Raw genomic sequence first — 16248 nt, 5'->3', positions numbered from 1 at the left:
ACAGATACATACAGAACATCCCCCCACCAAAAAGCAGCAGAATGCACACTTTTCAAGTGCACATGAACATTCTCTAGGATAGGTCAGGTAAGGTCACAAAACAAGTCTATTAAAATCATATCAAATGGGATGCCTGGGTGGCTCAGTCAGTTAAGCATCTGCCTTCGGCTTAGGTCGTGATCCCAGGGTCCTGGGATCCAGCCCTGCATTGGGCTTCCCTCTCAGCGGGGAGCCTGCTTCTCCCTCTGCCCCTTCCCCCTGCTTGTGCTCTGTCTCAAATAAAATCTTAAAAAAAAAAATCATATCAAGTATCTTTTCTACACACAATATGAAACAAATTCATTACAAGAAATCTGGAAAAAATCTGGAAAAAACACAGATGAAGGCAAAACAACATGCCACTAAACAACACTTGGTCAATGAAGAAATAAAAAAGAAATGAAAAAATACATGGAGACGTGAAAAAACACAAAGATTCAAAATCTTTGGGACTCAGCAAAAGCAGCTCTAAGAGGGAAGTTAATAGTGATATAGGCATACCTCAAGAAGCGAGAAATCTCAACCTAACTTTTATCTAAAGGAGCTTAAAAAAGAACAAATGAAACCCAAAACTAGTAGAAAGAAGGAAATGTTTAAAAATAGAAAAGATTGATGAAACTAAGAGCTGGTTCTTTGAAAAGGTAAAGAAAATTGATAAACCTTTAGCCAGACTCATTAAGAAAAAGAGAGGACTACAGTAAATATCAGAAATGAAGGACAAATATAACTGACACCACAGAAATACAAAGGACTATAAGAGAATATTATGAAAAATTATAGGCAACAAATTGAAGAATGTAGAAGAAAGGGATAAATTCGCGGAAACATACAATCTTCCAAAACAGAACCAGGAAGAAATAGAAAATTTGAAGAGACCAATTACTAGTAATGAAATTGAATCAGTAATCAATAAACTAACAAAAGTCCATGACCAGATGACCTCACAGGTGAATTCTATCAAACACTTAAAGAAGAGTTAATACCTGTTTTTCTCAGACTATCCCAAAAAATAGAATAGGGAGGAAAACTTCCAAATTCATTCTACAAGGCCAGCATTACCCTGATAACAAAACCAGACAAAGACACTACAAAAAACAAAAACTACAGATCAGTGTCTCTGATGAACACAGATGCAAAAATACTCAACAAAGTAGTAGCAAACTGAATTCAACAGTACATTTTAGGACACCTGGGTGGCTCAGTTGGCTAAGCATCTGCCTTTGGCTCAGGTCATGATCCCAGGGTCCTGGGATCAAGTCCCCCATCAGGCTCCTTGCTCAGCTGGGAGCCTGCTTCTCCCTCTGCCTGCAGCTCTTCCCTAGTGCTAGTGTGCGCTCTCTCGCGCTCACTCTCTGACAACATCTTGAAAACAAAAAAACTTTTTAAATCATTCTCTCTTTCCCTCTCTCTGTCCCCCCCCACACACACATACACACACACACACACACACACACACACCACCACCACCACCACCACCACCACCACCACCACCACCACCACCACCACCACCACCACAATTAAGTAGGATTTATTCCAGGGATGCAAGGTGGTTTGCTGTTCACAAATCAGTCAATATGATATATCACATTAACAAGAGGAAGGAAAAAAACCATATGATCATCTCTATAGATGCAGAAAAAGCTTTAACAAAATACAATATCCATTCAAGATAAAAACCCACAGCTAACATCATGCTCAATAGTGAAAAATTGAGCACCTTTCCTCTCATATCAGGAAGAAGATAAGGATGTCCACTCACCGTTTTTATTCAACATAGTACTGGAAGTCCTAACTGCAGCAATCAGATAAGAGAAAAAGGCATCCAGATTGGTAAGGAAGAAGTAAAACTGTCACTATTTGTAGATGACATAATAGCATATATAGAAAACCCTAAAGACTCCACCACAAAAACTAATAACAAAGTGGCAGAAAGAAAACAATCCCATTTACTGTTGCAGCAAAAAGAATAAAATACCTAGGAATAAATTTAACCAAGGAAGTGAAAGAGCTATACTCTGAAAATTTTAAGACATTGACGAAAGAAATAGAACATGACACAAAGAAATGGAAAGATACACCATGTTCGTGGTTTGGAAGAATATTGTTAAAAGGTCCGTACTACCCAGAGCAATCTACGGATTCAATCTCTGTCAGAATACCAATGATATTTTTCACAGAAGTAGAACAATCCTAAAGTTTGTATGAAAGCACAAAAGATTGCCAAAGCAATCATGAGAAAAGAACAAAGCAGAGGTATCACAATCCCAGATTTCAAGATGTAGTACGAAGCTATCCTAATCAAAACAAAAATAGACATACAGGTCGACGGAACAGGGTAGAGAGCCCAGAAATAAATCCACCCCATTTGGTCAATTAATCAGCAACAAAGGAGGCAAAAATATACACTGAAGAAAAGACAGTCTTTCAATAAATGGTGTTGGGAAAATAGGACATCTACGTGCAAAAGAATGAAACTGGACCACTTTGTTACACCATACACAAAAACAAACTCAAAATGGATTAAAGACCTAAATGTCAGACCTGAAACCGTAAAACTCCTGAAAGAAAATACAGACAGTAATCTCTTGGACATCACCCTTTGCACCATATTTATGGATCGGTCTCCTGAGGCAGGATGCAAAAGCAAAAACACACTCTTAGGACTACAGCAATAAAATAAAAAGCTGCTGTGCAGCAAAGGAAGCCAACAAAACAAGAAGGCAACCTACTGAATGAGAGGAGGTATTTGCAAATGATCTATCCCATTAGGGGTTAATATCCCAACTGTATTAAAAACGTATACAACCTGATAACCAAAAAATCTGATTAAAAAGTAGGCAGAGGACTTGAATAGACATTTTTTCAAAGACGGCATACAGATGGCTAGACACGTGAACAGATGGTCAGCATCACTAATCATCAGGGAAATGCAAGTCAAAACCAAGTGAAATACCACCTTACACCTGTCAGGATGGCTAATATCAAATAGACAAGAAGTAGCAAGTGCTGGCAAGGATGTGGAAAAAAAAGGAACCCTAGTGCATTGTAGGTGAGAATATAAAATTGGTGCAACCACTGGGGTAAACCGTATGGAGATTCCTCAAAAATTAAAAAAAAATACCATATGATCCAGTAATTCCACTACTGGGTATTTACCCAAAGAAAATGAAAACAACTAATTCAAAAGATATGTGCACCCCTATGTTTATTGCTATTTTTCTGACCACAGTGGTATGAAACTAGGCATCAACTAGGAGAAGAAAACTGGAAAATCCACAAATATGTGGAGATTAAACGACATGCTACTGAACAATTTACGGGTCAAAGAAGAAATCAAAAGAGAAATTTAAAAAATGCCTTTTGAAAATGAAACTGGAAACACAATGTACCCAAAACTTAAGGGATACAGCAAAAACAGTTCTAGAAGAGAAGTTCATAGCAATAAGTAACCTACTTTGAGAAACAAGGAAAATCTCGAATAAACCTAACTTTACGCTTTAAGGAATGAGAAAAAGAACAAAGCCCAAAGTTAGAAGGGAGGAAATTACAAAGATTGGAGTGGAAATAAATGAGACTAAAAAGAAAATAGAAAAGATCAACAAAATAGCTGGTTCTTGGAAAAGATAAAATCAACAAACCTTGAGCCATTCTCATGGAAATACAGGACTCAAATAAAATCAGAAAGGAAAGTGGAGTCATTACAACTGATGACACAGAAATACAAAGTATCTTAAGAGACTACTGTGAACAGTTACACACCAAGAAACTGGAGACCTAGAAGAAATGGATACATTCCTAGGAACATACAACCTACCAAGACTGAATTATGAAGAAACAGAAAATGTGAACAGACTGATTACTAGTAAGGAGATTGAATCAGTAATCAGTAATCTCCCAACAAACAGATGTCTGGGACTATACAACGTCAGTGATGAATTCTACCAAACATGCACAGAATTCATACTAGTCCTTCTCAGACTCTTCCAAAAAGTAGAAGAGGAAAGAATACTTTCCAACTCACTTTACAAGGCCATTTTACAATTGCCCTGATACCAGACAAGGGGACCATAACAAAAGTAAATTACAGGCAGATATTCCTGATTAACATAGACGCAAAATCCTCAATAAAATATTAGCAAATATTGTTGACCCTTCAGCAACATGGTTTTGAACTACGCATGTCCACGTGAACTGTTTCAATTACTACAGTACAGTATTATAAGTGTACTTTCTCTTCCTTGTGATTTTTTTTTATTTTATTGATTTTAGAGCAAGCGTGCAAGTGGGGGGAAGGAAAGAGAGAGAATCTCGAGCAGACTCCATGCTGAGCATGGAGTCCAGTGCAGGGCTCGGTCACACATCCCTGAGATCATGACCTGAGCTGAAACAAAGAGTCAAATGCTTAACTGACTGAGCCACCCGGGCGCCCCTTCCTTGTGATTTTTTAAATTACATTTTTCTTTTCTCTATCTTACTTTACTATAGGAGTACAGAATATAATACGTATAATATACAAAATGTGTGTTAATTGACTTATCAGTAGAGTTCTGGTCGGAGATAGGCTGTCAGTAGTTCAATTTTAAGGTAGTCAAAATGTATACATGAATTTTCAACCACACAGAGGGTTGATGCCCTGAAACCCCCATGTTGTTCAAGGGTCAACTGTACATTAAAGGATCATACACCATAATCAAGCAGGATTTATTCCAGGGATGCAGGGATGGTTCATCTATAAATCAATATTATACACCACATTAACAAAATCAGGGATAAAAATTATATGATTATCTCAGTAGATGCATAAAAAGCATTTGACAAAATTCAATACCATGTATTATTATATTATTATTATTATATTATTATTATTTTTAGAAAGCACAAGGAGGGGCCGGGGGAGGGGCAAAGGGTGAGAGAAAATCTCAGGCAGGCTCCACACCCAGCACAGAGCATGACACGGGGCCCAATCTTATGACCCTGAGATCATGCTTAACCAACTGAGCCATCCAGGTGCCCCAACACCCGTTTATGGTAAAAACTCAAGTGGGTATGGAGGGTACCTTCCTCAACATAGTAAAGGCCATACCTGACAAGCCCATAGTTAACATCATACTTAATGCTGGAAAGCTGAAAGCTTTTCCTCAGAGATAAGGAATAAAACAGGGATGCCCACTTTCACCACTTTTATTCAATAAGGCATTGAAATCCTCACCAGAGCAATTAGGCAAGGAAAAAAAAAAAGGCATCCAAATTGGAAAGGAAGAAATAAAACTGTCACTATTTAAATACAGATGACATGATATTATATATAGAAACCCTTAAGATTCCACCAAAAAGTGTATTCAGTAAAGTTGCAGGATCAAAATCAAAATACAAAAATCTGTTGCAATTTTATATACTAATAGTGAAATATCAGAGAAATTAAAATAATCCCTTTTACAATTGCACCAAAAAGAATACCCAGGAATAAATTTAAATAATTTAATAAAGGACCTATACACTAAAAACTATAAGACAGTGAAGAAAGAAATTAAAGATAACACAAATAAATGGAAAGATATAGCATGCCCATAGATTGGAAGAATTAATGTTATTCACACTACCCTAAGCAATCTACAGATTCAGTGCAATCCCTATCAAAATTCCAATGGTATTTTTCATAGAAGTAGATAGAATAGTAGATGGAATCACGAAAGACTCCAAATAGGCAAAGAAATCTTGAGAAAGAAGAACAAAGCCAGAAGCTTCACACGCCTTATTTTAAACTAAATTACAAACCTGTAGTAGTCACAAGAGTATGGTTTTGACGTAGAAACACACATGTCAATGGAACAGAATAGAAAGCCCAGAAATAAATCCGTACATACACGGTCCATTTATAACAAAGGAGCCAAGAATATACAAGGGGAAAGGACAGTCTCTTCACTAAATGATGCTGGGAAAACTGGACAGCTACATGCACAGGAGTGAAAGTGGACTACCTCCACCGGACACAGAAATTAACTCTGAATGGACTGAAGACTGGAACCTAGGCCTGAAACCGTGAAGGTCCTAGAAGAAAATGTAGGGAGTGAACTTGACACAGGTCTTGGCAGTGACTTTTTGACTCTGTCTCTAATAGCCAAAGCAACAAAAGCAAAATGAAATACATGGGATTACTTCAAACCAAAAAGCTTCTGTACAGCAAAGGAAATAAAATGAGAAGGGAACCTACAGAACGGGAGAAAACATTTGCGAATAGTATTTGTTACGGGGTGAATATCCAGCATATATAAAGAACTCCTACAACTCAATAGCAAAAACAAAACAGCAACAACCAGTTCCATTTTTAAAAAAGGGAGAAGATCCTAACAGACATTTTTCCAAAGACGACATACGGACACAGCCAAAGGTACAGGAAAGATGCTCAACATCACTTATCAGGGAAATGCAAACGAGCCACAGTGAGCTGCCACTTCACAACTGTTAGAATGGCTGTTATCAAAAACATAAGAAATAACAAGCATTAGGGAGGATGTGGAGAAAATGGAACCCTCGTGCACTGTTGGTCGGAATGTAATTGGTGCGGCCACTGTGGAAAACAGTATGGAGGTTCCTCAAGAAAATAGAGCTACCCTGCGACCCAGCAATTGCGCTAATGAGTATTTACCCCAAAGATAAAAATGTAGTGATCCAGAGGGGCCCCTGCACCCCAGTGTTTATACAGCAGTGTCCACAATAGCCAAACTATGGAAAAAGCCCAGATGTCCATCGACAGATGAATGGATAAAGATGATGTGGTGTATACACACACACACACACACACACACACACACACACACATACACACACACTGGAATGTTATGCAGCCATTAGAAAATGAAATCTTGCCATTTGCAATGATGTGGATGGAACTAGAGGGTATTACGCTAAGCGAAATAAGTCATATGATCTCACTGATAATGTGGAATTTAAGAAACAAAACAGAGGATCATAGGGGAAGAGAGGAAAAAATAAAACCAGAGAGGGAGACAAACCCTAAGAGACTCTTAATCATAGGAAACAAACTGAGGGTTGCTGGAGGGGAGGGGGTCGGAGGGATGGGGTAGCTGGGTGATGGAAGGAGGGTGTGCGATGTAATGAGCACTGGGTGTTATATAAGAATGATGAATCACAAGCCTGTACCTCTGAAACCAGTAATACATTATATGTTAATTAATTGAATTTAAATAAAAAGTGTTAAAAAAAATAAAAAATAATAAAGTAGAACTACCATATGACCCAGCAGTTCCATTCTGGGTATTTTTCCAAAGAAAATGAAAATATTAACTTGCAAAGATATATGATCCCTGTGTTCCTGCAGCATTATTTACAATAATCAAGATAAAGAGGGGCGCCTGGGTGGCACAGCGGTTGAGCGTCTGCCTTCGGCTCAGGGAGTGGTCCCGGCGTGATGGGATCAAGCCCCACATCAGGCTCTTCTGCTATGAGCCTGCTTCTTCCTCTCCCACTCCCCCTGCTTGTGTTCCCTCTCTCGCTGGCTGTCTCTATCTCTGTCGAATAAATAAAATCTTAAAAAAAAAAAAAAGATAAAGAAGCAACCGTTGGATGAATGGACAAAGACAATATTTATGTAATGGAATATTATTCAGCCGTAAAGAATGAAATCTTGCCATTTAGAACAAAATGGATGGAACTTGAGGCTATTACGCTAAGTTAAAGTCAGAGAAAGACAGATACCATATGATCTCATTTATATGTGGAATCTAAAAAAACCCAAACCAAACCAAGTTCATAGATACAGAAAACAAATTGGTAGTTACCACAGGTGCGGGATGGGAAGTGCGCAAAATGTGTGAAAGGCGCCAAAAAGTAGAAACTTGTAGTTATAAATAAGTCGTGGGGATGTAATAATACAGCATGGTGACTGTAGTCAATGCTGTATCGTATATTTAAAAGTTGCTAAGAAAATAAACCAAAAGTTCTCATCACAGGAAAAGAAATTTTAATGGATGTTAACTAGACTCCCAGTGGCGATCATGTCACAACAGGTACAAGTACTGAATCATTGTGTCATACAGCTGAAATTAATATGTTACGTGCCAACTGTGCCTCAAAAAAACCTCCACAAAGAATGCATGGCTCCCCTTGCCTCCACCAGGCTTTCTTACCCTTTCTCATGGAAGCCAAGGCGGACTAGGACTTGAAAGCTCTTGAGTACAGAGACAGTGTTGCTTTTCCTAATATAATTAGCTAGGTTTAGTGCTTGCTACCCAACTTTTCTAGCTAAACATTATCCTGTTTAAAGATGCATACATGTATGTATATAGTCTATAAAGGCAAGCCAAAAGACAACAAAAAATTCACGAGAATGCCTATTTCGAGGGGGAAATATGGGGTCTCTTACTGGGAAAATGCAGGAAACTCCTAACAGGGCTCCCACACCTGGCTGCTCAGGTTGCTCACTGCACAACTCTAAGGGATGCCGTTCACGCAGTCTGGCTCCTCAAGTACAGGAGAGAATCCATCTCTTTACTTAAGTGCTGGGTGCACAGACATTCATATTCTTCTCTAAAAAGAATAATATATTATTATTTCTCTACAGAACAATACGTACCTTACTGATTGCAACAGGAATTGGCAAACTTTTTCTATAAAGGGCCAGATAGTAAGTACTTCGGGCATTATTGCACGTAAGGTCTGCGTCCGAACTACACGACTCTGTTGCTGTGTAAAAGCAGCCACAGATGATATGGCGATCCGTGGGCGTGTCTGTGTTCTAAGAAAACTGTATTTACAAAACCAGGTGGCTGGATTTGGCTTGGGGCCACAGTTTACCAAACCCCAGATTACACAATTAAACCTTAAAAAAAAAACACGTACCTCTGGTTTGTCCAGGGTTTTGAGAGTAGAGCCTGGAACAAAGGGTTCACTGGAGATACCGTAGGAAGTTGGGGATGTGGCCTCCTGTAAGCTATGTTTATTTTTTAATAAGTTATGAGTATGAAAATGTTTGATCTGAATCTGACTTTTTGATGAACTTGGGGGCTTTGTCCTCTGTAATACAAGATATTGAGAGAAAATTGCTGCTCAAACCTTGATTTCATTAAGGAAACTATTTTTAGCCAAAGTATCCAGACTGATTCTTCGCTAATAGCACCAAAGGCAACAGTACCATAACCTGTCATCGACTGATCGTTCCCAGATGTCAGCAGACATGATGCCAGGCACCTGACACACATTATTTTCCCCACGACAGTGCTTCAAAGTAGGTTTGGTTTGTTGTTGTTTGCGGGGCTCCGTTTTGCAGCTGAGAAAGGCTGACTTTTCCAAGGTCACAGAGTGAATGACGCTGAGCTTCGAGCCAGGGTTGTCCAGCTTCAGAGTTCAGCGTGTTTTCTGCGGCGTCCTGCCTCTGTAGAACGCATCCTGTTGATATGCTGCCCAAATCAATTTGGTTTTAGATTGTCTTCGCAGTTTTACTGACTTAGAAGAACTTGATGAGACAGAGTTATATATGTGCCACAAATGCAAAAAGAAACAAAAATCTACTAAAAAGTTTTGGATTCAAAAACTACCCAAGGTAAGCACTGAGTTTCAAATTATAATGCAGTTTTGAGGGGAAAAGTGTTTATGACTGAGGAGAAGACAAATCATCTTTGTAACTTCAGCCTACGTGATCTGCTCTGTACTGGTCTCTAGAGTTGCTCGTAGAAGGTAAACCCTTTACGAACGCATAATTGTTGTGTCCTGATCGCAGTTTCTAGCATGTGGAGGGGTGGCTTCCCACCACACCACAGCTGAGCAACCAGCGGGGTGTCCTGCAGTTCCCCACAACTCGGACACTGTCTACCCAGAGACAGCGACCAGGCCCCACAGGTGCAGGTCTCAGCCCCACAAGGGCTTCCGAAGCCAGTCACGAGCCCCACTTGCCACTTCATGCTCGTGACCGACACGCCACAGACAGGCATGAGGAGACATGCAGGGCGGCGTCCTGAACAGAGGAGCTTCTGTCCTTGTGGAGTGTGGGGCCTGGCATGGGCCTCGAACTGTTCTGGCTCCCCATCTGGAAGCTGTCCAAACCCCTCCTTTTGGATTTTTACAGAGGCTTCATTACATAGGCATGACTGATTAACTCACTGGCTGTTGGCAGTTCAACTCCCAGCCCCTCTCCCCTCTCTGGAGTTGGGGTGCGGTGGGGAAGACTGGAAGTTCCAACTCTGTAATCACAGGGTTTGGTCCCCTGGCAACCAGTCCCCCCATCCTTAGGTGCAGTCAGAAAGGCACCTCATTAACATAACAAAGACCTTTATGGCTATCACTTAGGATATCCTAAGGGTTTAGGAGCTCTGTGTTAGGAAAGGGGGTGAAGACCGGTTTCTTTATATATATATAATTTACATATTAAAAAACATATATTTTAAGTTTTTATTTTAATTTCACTTTGTTAACATGCAGTGTAGTATTAGTTTCGGGGGTTATATTATAAATCACAACATCACAATAAGGTATGTGGAAGAAAGCACTATCAGGGTTCGAAAGATAAACTGATAGGCCACCTAAAATATCACTGAGAGACATTAGTACCAAGTAGTTAATTTTATTGAAATGTAGATTGATTGTTTATAAACTTTGTCTGATTTCTCTCTCATCCAGGTGCTATGCTTACATTTGAAACGATTTCATTGGACCGCATATTTAAGAAACAAAGTTGATACCTATGTAGAATTTCCCCTGAGAGGCCTGGACATGAAATGCTACTTGCTAGAGGTGAGATGCGCTATCTTTGTTAGATGCTGAAAAGATGGCTCTTCGGTAAAACCAGGTCTTCACATGAGGTAGGACATAGGATGTCACGGACCACTGCTCCTAACTCCGTCCTGAGATGTCTTCTTCCTTGTTCTGTAGCCGGAGAACAGTGGCCCAGAGCACTGCCTGTACGACCTCGCGGCTGTGGTTGTGCACCATGGTTCCGGGTAAGTGTGTCATGGCTTCTCACGCTTGGGAAAAGCACGGAGCAGGCCAGCAGTTCTGCACCACTCCTGATAATTCTCCCTCAACTCCCCCCCAAAATGGAGTCAGGTCCATTAAAGTGAGTGAAGTAGAATTTTCTTTCAATCTTGGTGTGAAAGAATATTCTTGAAAGGGTGTTGTGAAGGAAGAAGGCACATGAAAGCAAAATGGAGAAGGATTCATTTGAGCTCAGCATTCAGAACCTAAGCTATTTGTCCACAAAATCCTGAGTAGTCTTTACTCCAAAGTTTATTTCCTTTGCCGGGTGACATTTAAATTGGGGGAAAATGGGAATTATTTGGAACTTACTTCATGTCATCTATTTTAAAGATTCATTTATTTTATTGAATTTTTTTTTCTGAAAATTTGTATTACTTTATACCTTCTGATTTCTTGAGATTTGCTATTTTACCTTCAAAGCTGGACAAACCCCTATCCATGTTGAATACCCTTTTCCCTCAGAACTTTGTAGACATTGCTCCCTTGACCTCATCATTCACCGTTACAAGGGCCAAGTCTACTACCAGTCTGATCTCATCCCTTTTTAGGCAACTTTTTTTCCTCATTGGAAGGTTACAGGCTCCTGTCTTTGGATTTAAGAAATCACAGTAAATGTATTTCTGGCTTGGTAGTTGATAGGGATACTCTCCATCAGTGTCTTAGGCTCATGGAAGTAGTATTTGCTCCACCCCCTTCTGTGCTTTTCCTTCCGAAACCCATATTACATGCACAGCAGCCCCCTCCCGTCTGTACGAATACATTCCAGCGCCCCTAGGGGATGCCTGAAACCACACGTAGTACCAATCCCTATATATACACTCTAATTTTTCTTACACATATGTACCTATGATAGTTTAATTTACAATTATAATTTAATATTAATTAATTATAATTGTGATAGTGTTAGCTTCTGTTGACCTTTTGATGAGATGTTACAAGGAGGACCGTCTTGTGGACCGCAGCTGACTGGGTAACTCAACTGGAAAGTGAAGCCAAGGATGAGGGGGGACCTCCTGTGTAGTGAATTTTCTGGTTCTTTCACACATTTTAACTACTCTTTAATGATTTCCATCTCTGTGTTTCTGAAGACTACCATGGCCTGTTTTTCTAAATCACCAATTTGGAATTCATCTGTATCCAAATTGAAGATAAGCTCCTCTGTGAAATGTTTAATACTGTGGCAATCCCATTTTTCTGATGACTTCCTTTCATAATAGGAACATTCTTGTTTTATGGTTGCAGTATCTTTTTGCAACCATTGGTATTAATTAGAATTTTTAAAGCTCTTTGGTTTTTTACATTAAATTTGTTAGTGGTTAATTGCTTTACTTGTTCTTCCCAGAAGTTGTCTTTCATACTCTCCACACTGCCCCTGCCCCCAGGGTTTTGCTGATCTTTGGCTGTTTGTTCAGAGTCATAATAAATGATGAGATTGAGCATTCCTGGTAAATGGTGAGGGTTTTTCTAGCACTTGTGGGGTGTCTGTTCTACTGGGAGGCTTCTGTCCCGCCGGGAGGGCTGCCTCGGGCTCCGTGGGCCATTGTGCTGACAGAAAAGCGCTTGAGGGCCACGGTACGGGGAGGGCGCTTCCCCGGAGGCAGATTACTTTCTCAAGCTCAGATTTTTCCAAGGCTGTGATGGAAATCTGTTCTTCAGTGGTCCAGGTCTCCCTAGGCCTTGACCTATGCTTGTTAGGGCGAAAGTGCTCACCTCTTTGGTTTCTCCATTAATCCAGTGCCATGTGAACAATGCTTTATGTGTTGTAGAAAATCTTCGATTTCTGGTCATTCGACGGCACTCTGCCCTGTATGTCCAGTGTCAGTATATTCCTGGTCATTTCGGTGGATTTGGAGAACATAAACACTTGAGCTCAGTCAGCCACCTTAAACCAAAAGTCTCTAGGGTGTGTTCTCTATTACAGTCCTTATAATTTATTGTATATGTAACAGATTATATGATTGCACGGATCCTTTTGTTATTTCTGTAGCCCTTGTCATTTTTTTTTTTTTTCACTTCCCCTGACAGGGTCGGTTCTGGACATTACACGGCCTATGCAGCTCACGAAGGTCGCTGGTTCCACTTCAATGACAGCACCGTCACACTGACCGATGAAGACACCGTCGTGAAGGCAAAGGCCTACATCCTTTTCTACGTGGAACGCCAGGCCAGAGCTGGATCAGATAAACTTTAATAGCTCCTTTAAATCATTATTTGTCAACTATACCGGACAAACATTTCCAATTTTCCATAAATACTTGATCCAAGATTTAATTTCATTATGCACTTTTCAATTTCCTATTTTGGGTTTAGTTTTGTCAATGGTAGTGACGTATGGGCACCGACTAATTTGTTTTTTTAGTTCTACCAGAAAACCTCAGCAGATATTTTGATTTGCTGCTTTAGTTGTAATAATTCAGTTTTTATATGTAGTTTCAAGAACTTAGTTCTATTTGACTTTTTTATATTAATGTTTTCCGTTCTCACTCGGAGGCACATTTACATCGATGCGTCGTTACTCTCCCGTGCCGAAGGCAGACGCGTTCCTGATCGTGAGGCACCGCGGAGCCGCCTGCTGCCTTCCGCAGCCACCACGGAGACCAGGTTGACTGTAAAGCCAGGATCATGTGTGCACGTCGTTGGTGGCCCACGAGATTTCAGTGACTGCTCAGTAATCGTCCTTTGATTGTAAAAGGGAACCGGGAGGGCATCATTAAGTAGGCCAGGTCCTCGCTGCTCTTGGTATCCCTCAAGGCTGCTGTTTATCAGCAGGAACTAAATAAATTTGTTGGTTCAGCTGTACCTGTGCTGCAAATTCAAGACCTTACTCCTGTGAGTTTTTTTGTTTTGTTCTGTTCTGGGGATATTTTTTGCTTGCGTGTGTTCACGGAGACAGGAGTACAGAGAAGTCCAGAGACGACCAAACACAGTGTTTAAAAATCCCAGACTGTGCTACACAGTGCAGATACTCATCCAGTGAGAGGAAACCAGAGCTCCTGCTGCCTTTCGAACCAGCATCGGGTTCCCCCCGGCTCTCGAGCTGGGAATAACTGCATGTCCACTTTTGTCTTATTTCTTGCTTGGCCATCTGAGGTCGGCCTGCTGACCTCCACCTACACTGTGGGGTCTGCTTCCACAGAAGGAGATTTGAGTCTTTGCTACTGTTGGTTTTTAACAACTCTCACTGGCCTATCCTGATAGCAGAGCAAACTGAAAATATTCTCACTTTGAATAGTTTCTATTCTTGAGTTTAGTCGTCTTTGTTTTAAAATTGTTTTCAAGAAAAACAGGTATAAGCACTATTAAGATTGAACTCAAACTGAAATTTGGAACCAGAATTGCATCTAAGGGAGGTAATTGTGATTCTGCCAGCGTTCAAGGCCAGTCTGTGGATGGGATGGGGGGTGGTGGCAGGACTTGCAGATGATGTCGCGAGGGAACGGGGCCCCCAGCAGGCTCTGGCCCGGGGCGTGCACCGCTATCAGCTCTTGTTCCAGTCGTGTTTCTTCTCCGTTCTCTACAAGCTGTTGCGAGGGGCAGAATGTCCTTCATATTAAGCCAGCCAGCCGAAATTTTTGGTAATCTTGTTTCTTCCATTAAAAACAAAACAAAACCTGGCTTTTTTCTTTTAAGTGCATGAATAATCTGATGGCTGTCCTCCTGGGTCAGATGTTTGAAGTTGCAGGAGATGTGGCTCCATTTCCATTTTAATAGTCACTAGATAGATCCTGTATTTTTCTCAGGGCAGAAATCAGCTGCTTAACACTTGAACATGGCCTGGAACAAACTGCAGTTATGGCTAAACTTGTACTATCTGGTGTAGCAGTCACTAGTGGTTATTTAAATTGTATTTAAATTTTAATTAAAATTACGTTTAAAACCGAGTTCAGTCACACTAACTACATTTCAAGGGCTCAGCAGCCACATGTGGCAGAGAATGCTTCGGCCTAGGGCGGTTCCGACGGTGTGTAGGGCTCTTGGAGACAGCGCTGGTCTGCATTTTCACTCCAGAGAAGAAAATTCTGTTGTGTTTAGGTCTTACAACTTAGACACAAAGTCCAGAAGATAAGAGGGAAACATGTATAGAACATAGTTTACAGTGCAGGGGCGCCTGGGTGGCTCATTCGGTTGAGTGTCTGTCTTTGGCTCAGGTCAGGATTCCAGGGTCCTGGGATCGAGTCCTCACTGGGCTCCCCGCTCAGCCGGGAGTCTGCTTCTCCAGCTCTGCCCGCCGCTCTCCCTGCTTGTGCGCTCTCTCTCCGTCTCTGACAAATAAAACCTTTTAAAAACAAAAGTTTATGGTGCTAAATTACAGGAGGTTGAACCATAAGAGATGGCGGTATTTAACCTTTTGATCAACAAAAGTGAAAGTTCCACATAATTTGACCTAATATATTAATACGTTAACACCACATACAACTGAACTTGGAATGTGCCTCTTCTTTGATCTGTTCGGTTTCTCCTGTGAACCCAGCCTCTTTTGCTTAGAAGGCAAACAGCCGTGACTGCTAACATTTGCACTTCCTTCGTCCCTCGAGTGGGCAGCTACAGCCTTGGGCAGTGTTGATATTGGTGGGGAAAAATGGTCTTTTTATAGCAGAAGGAGCTTCGGGACATCCAGACTGCTTTGTTGGGGAAAGTGGTCATCAGGCAGCACTGTTGGCTTAAGAGACGGACACATCTCCTCTTTGAATTTCTGGAGTGCTTTTATTGCTTGATTTCACTTAAGCAGAAATGTTTGAATGACATTATGAAGGCTCTTTGGGAAAGTGATTGGATCCATCTGAATCGTGCATTTGAACACCAGTGACGTAAATGTGCCTATTTATATTTTTAAAAAATTGAACTGTGTAGCCTTACCATACCTGTTTTAAAAAGCCGATGTTCGCATGCTCTTCAGGGCTTTCCCCTCGTGCCAAGCGCAGCGGAGGCAGTGCCTCGCCGTCACATGGCTCCTGGAGCTAGAAACTTCCTCAGAAGTCCTCCCACACAGGTGGGTGATGGAAACCGTTTGTGGCAACACAGCTCTCTCTCCATGGTGGAGAAACCTTTGCTCATCCGCTGTATTCTACTGTCTAGTCATGACATACGTAATAGAATTAAACCAGTGACGTGTGCAGGCCCTGGGTAAGTGTGTCACCTGGGGAGCCTGCTTAGCAGCTTGGTTTCTGCGGTCGGGGGCATATTTATTTCTTAAAAGCCAAACCTCTCTTTCATTGGTGT

General features: G+C 41.0%; 1 protein-coding gene and 1 long non-coding RNA gene across 14 annotated transcripts in view; one reads left to right on the top strand and one right to left on the bottom strand.

Annotated features, from left to right (window-relative positions):
* The window catches only part of LOC123800869 (uncharacterized), a 56083-nt gene extending 46602 nt beyond the window's left edge, over positions 1-9481 (bottom strand). For all 8 annotated transcript variants that reach the window (XR_015722166.1, XR_015722165.1, XR_015722172.1 and 5 more), the window contains exon 1: positions 8423-9481. This is a non-coding gene — a long non-coding RNA (uncharacterized LOC123800869). The remainder of the gene's footprint in view (positions 1-8422) is intronic.
* The window catches only part of USP3 (ubiquitin specific peptidase 3), a 144847-nt gene extending 131002 nt beyond the window's left edge, over positions 1-13845 (top strand). For all 6 annotated transcript variants that reach the window (XM_045810795.2, XM_045810793.2, XM_045810794.2 and 3 more), the window contains 4 exons: positions 9480-9598; positions 10672-10785; positions 10924-10991; positions 13054-13845. In XM_045810795.2, coding sequence (XP_045666751.1) covers positions 9480-9598; positions 10672-10785; positions 10924-10991; positions 13054-13219 — 467 coding nt within the window. In that variant the 3' untranslated portion in view covers positions 13220-13845. The remainder of the gene's footprint in view (positions 1-9479; positions 9599-10671; positions 10786-10923; positions 10992-13053) is intronic.
* Positions 13846-16248: the final 2403 nt, after the last annotated feature.

This window comes from Ursus americanus, chromosome 28 (genome assembly GCF_024610735.1).
Source record: "Ursus americanus isolate L20-20 chromosome 28, mUrsAme1.1.p, whole genome shotgun sequence".
Taxonomy (NCBI): domain Eukaryota; kingdom Metazoa; phylum Chordata; class Mammalia; order Carnivora; family Ursidae; genus Ursus; species Ursus americanus.
This window is presented reverse-complemented; position numbering and strand designations above follow the sequence as displayed.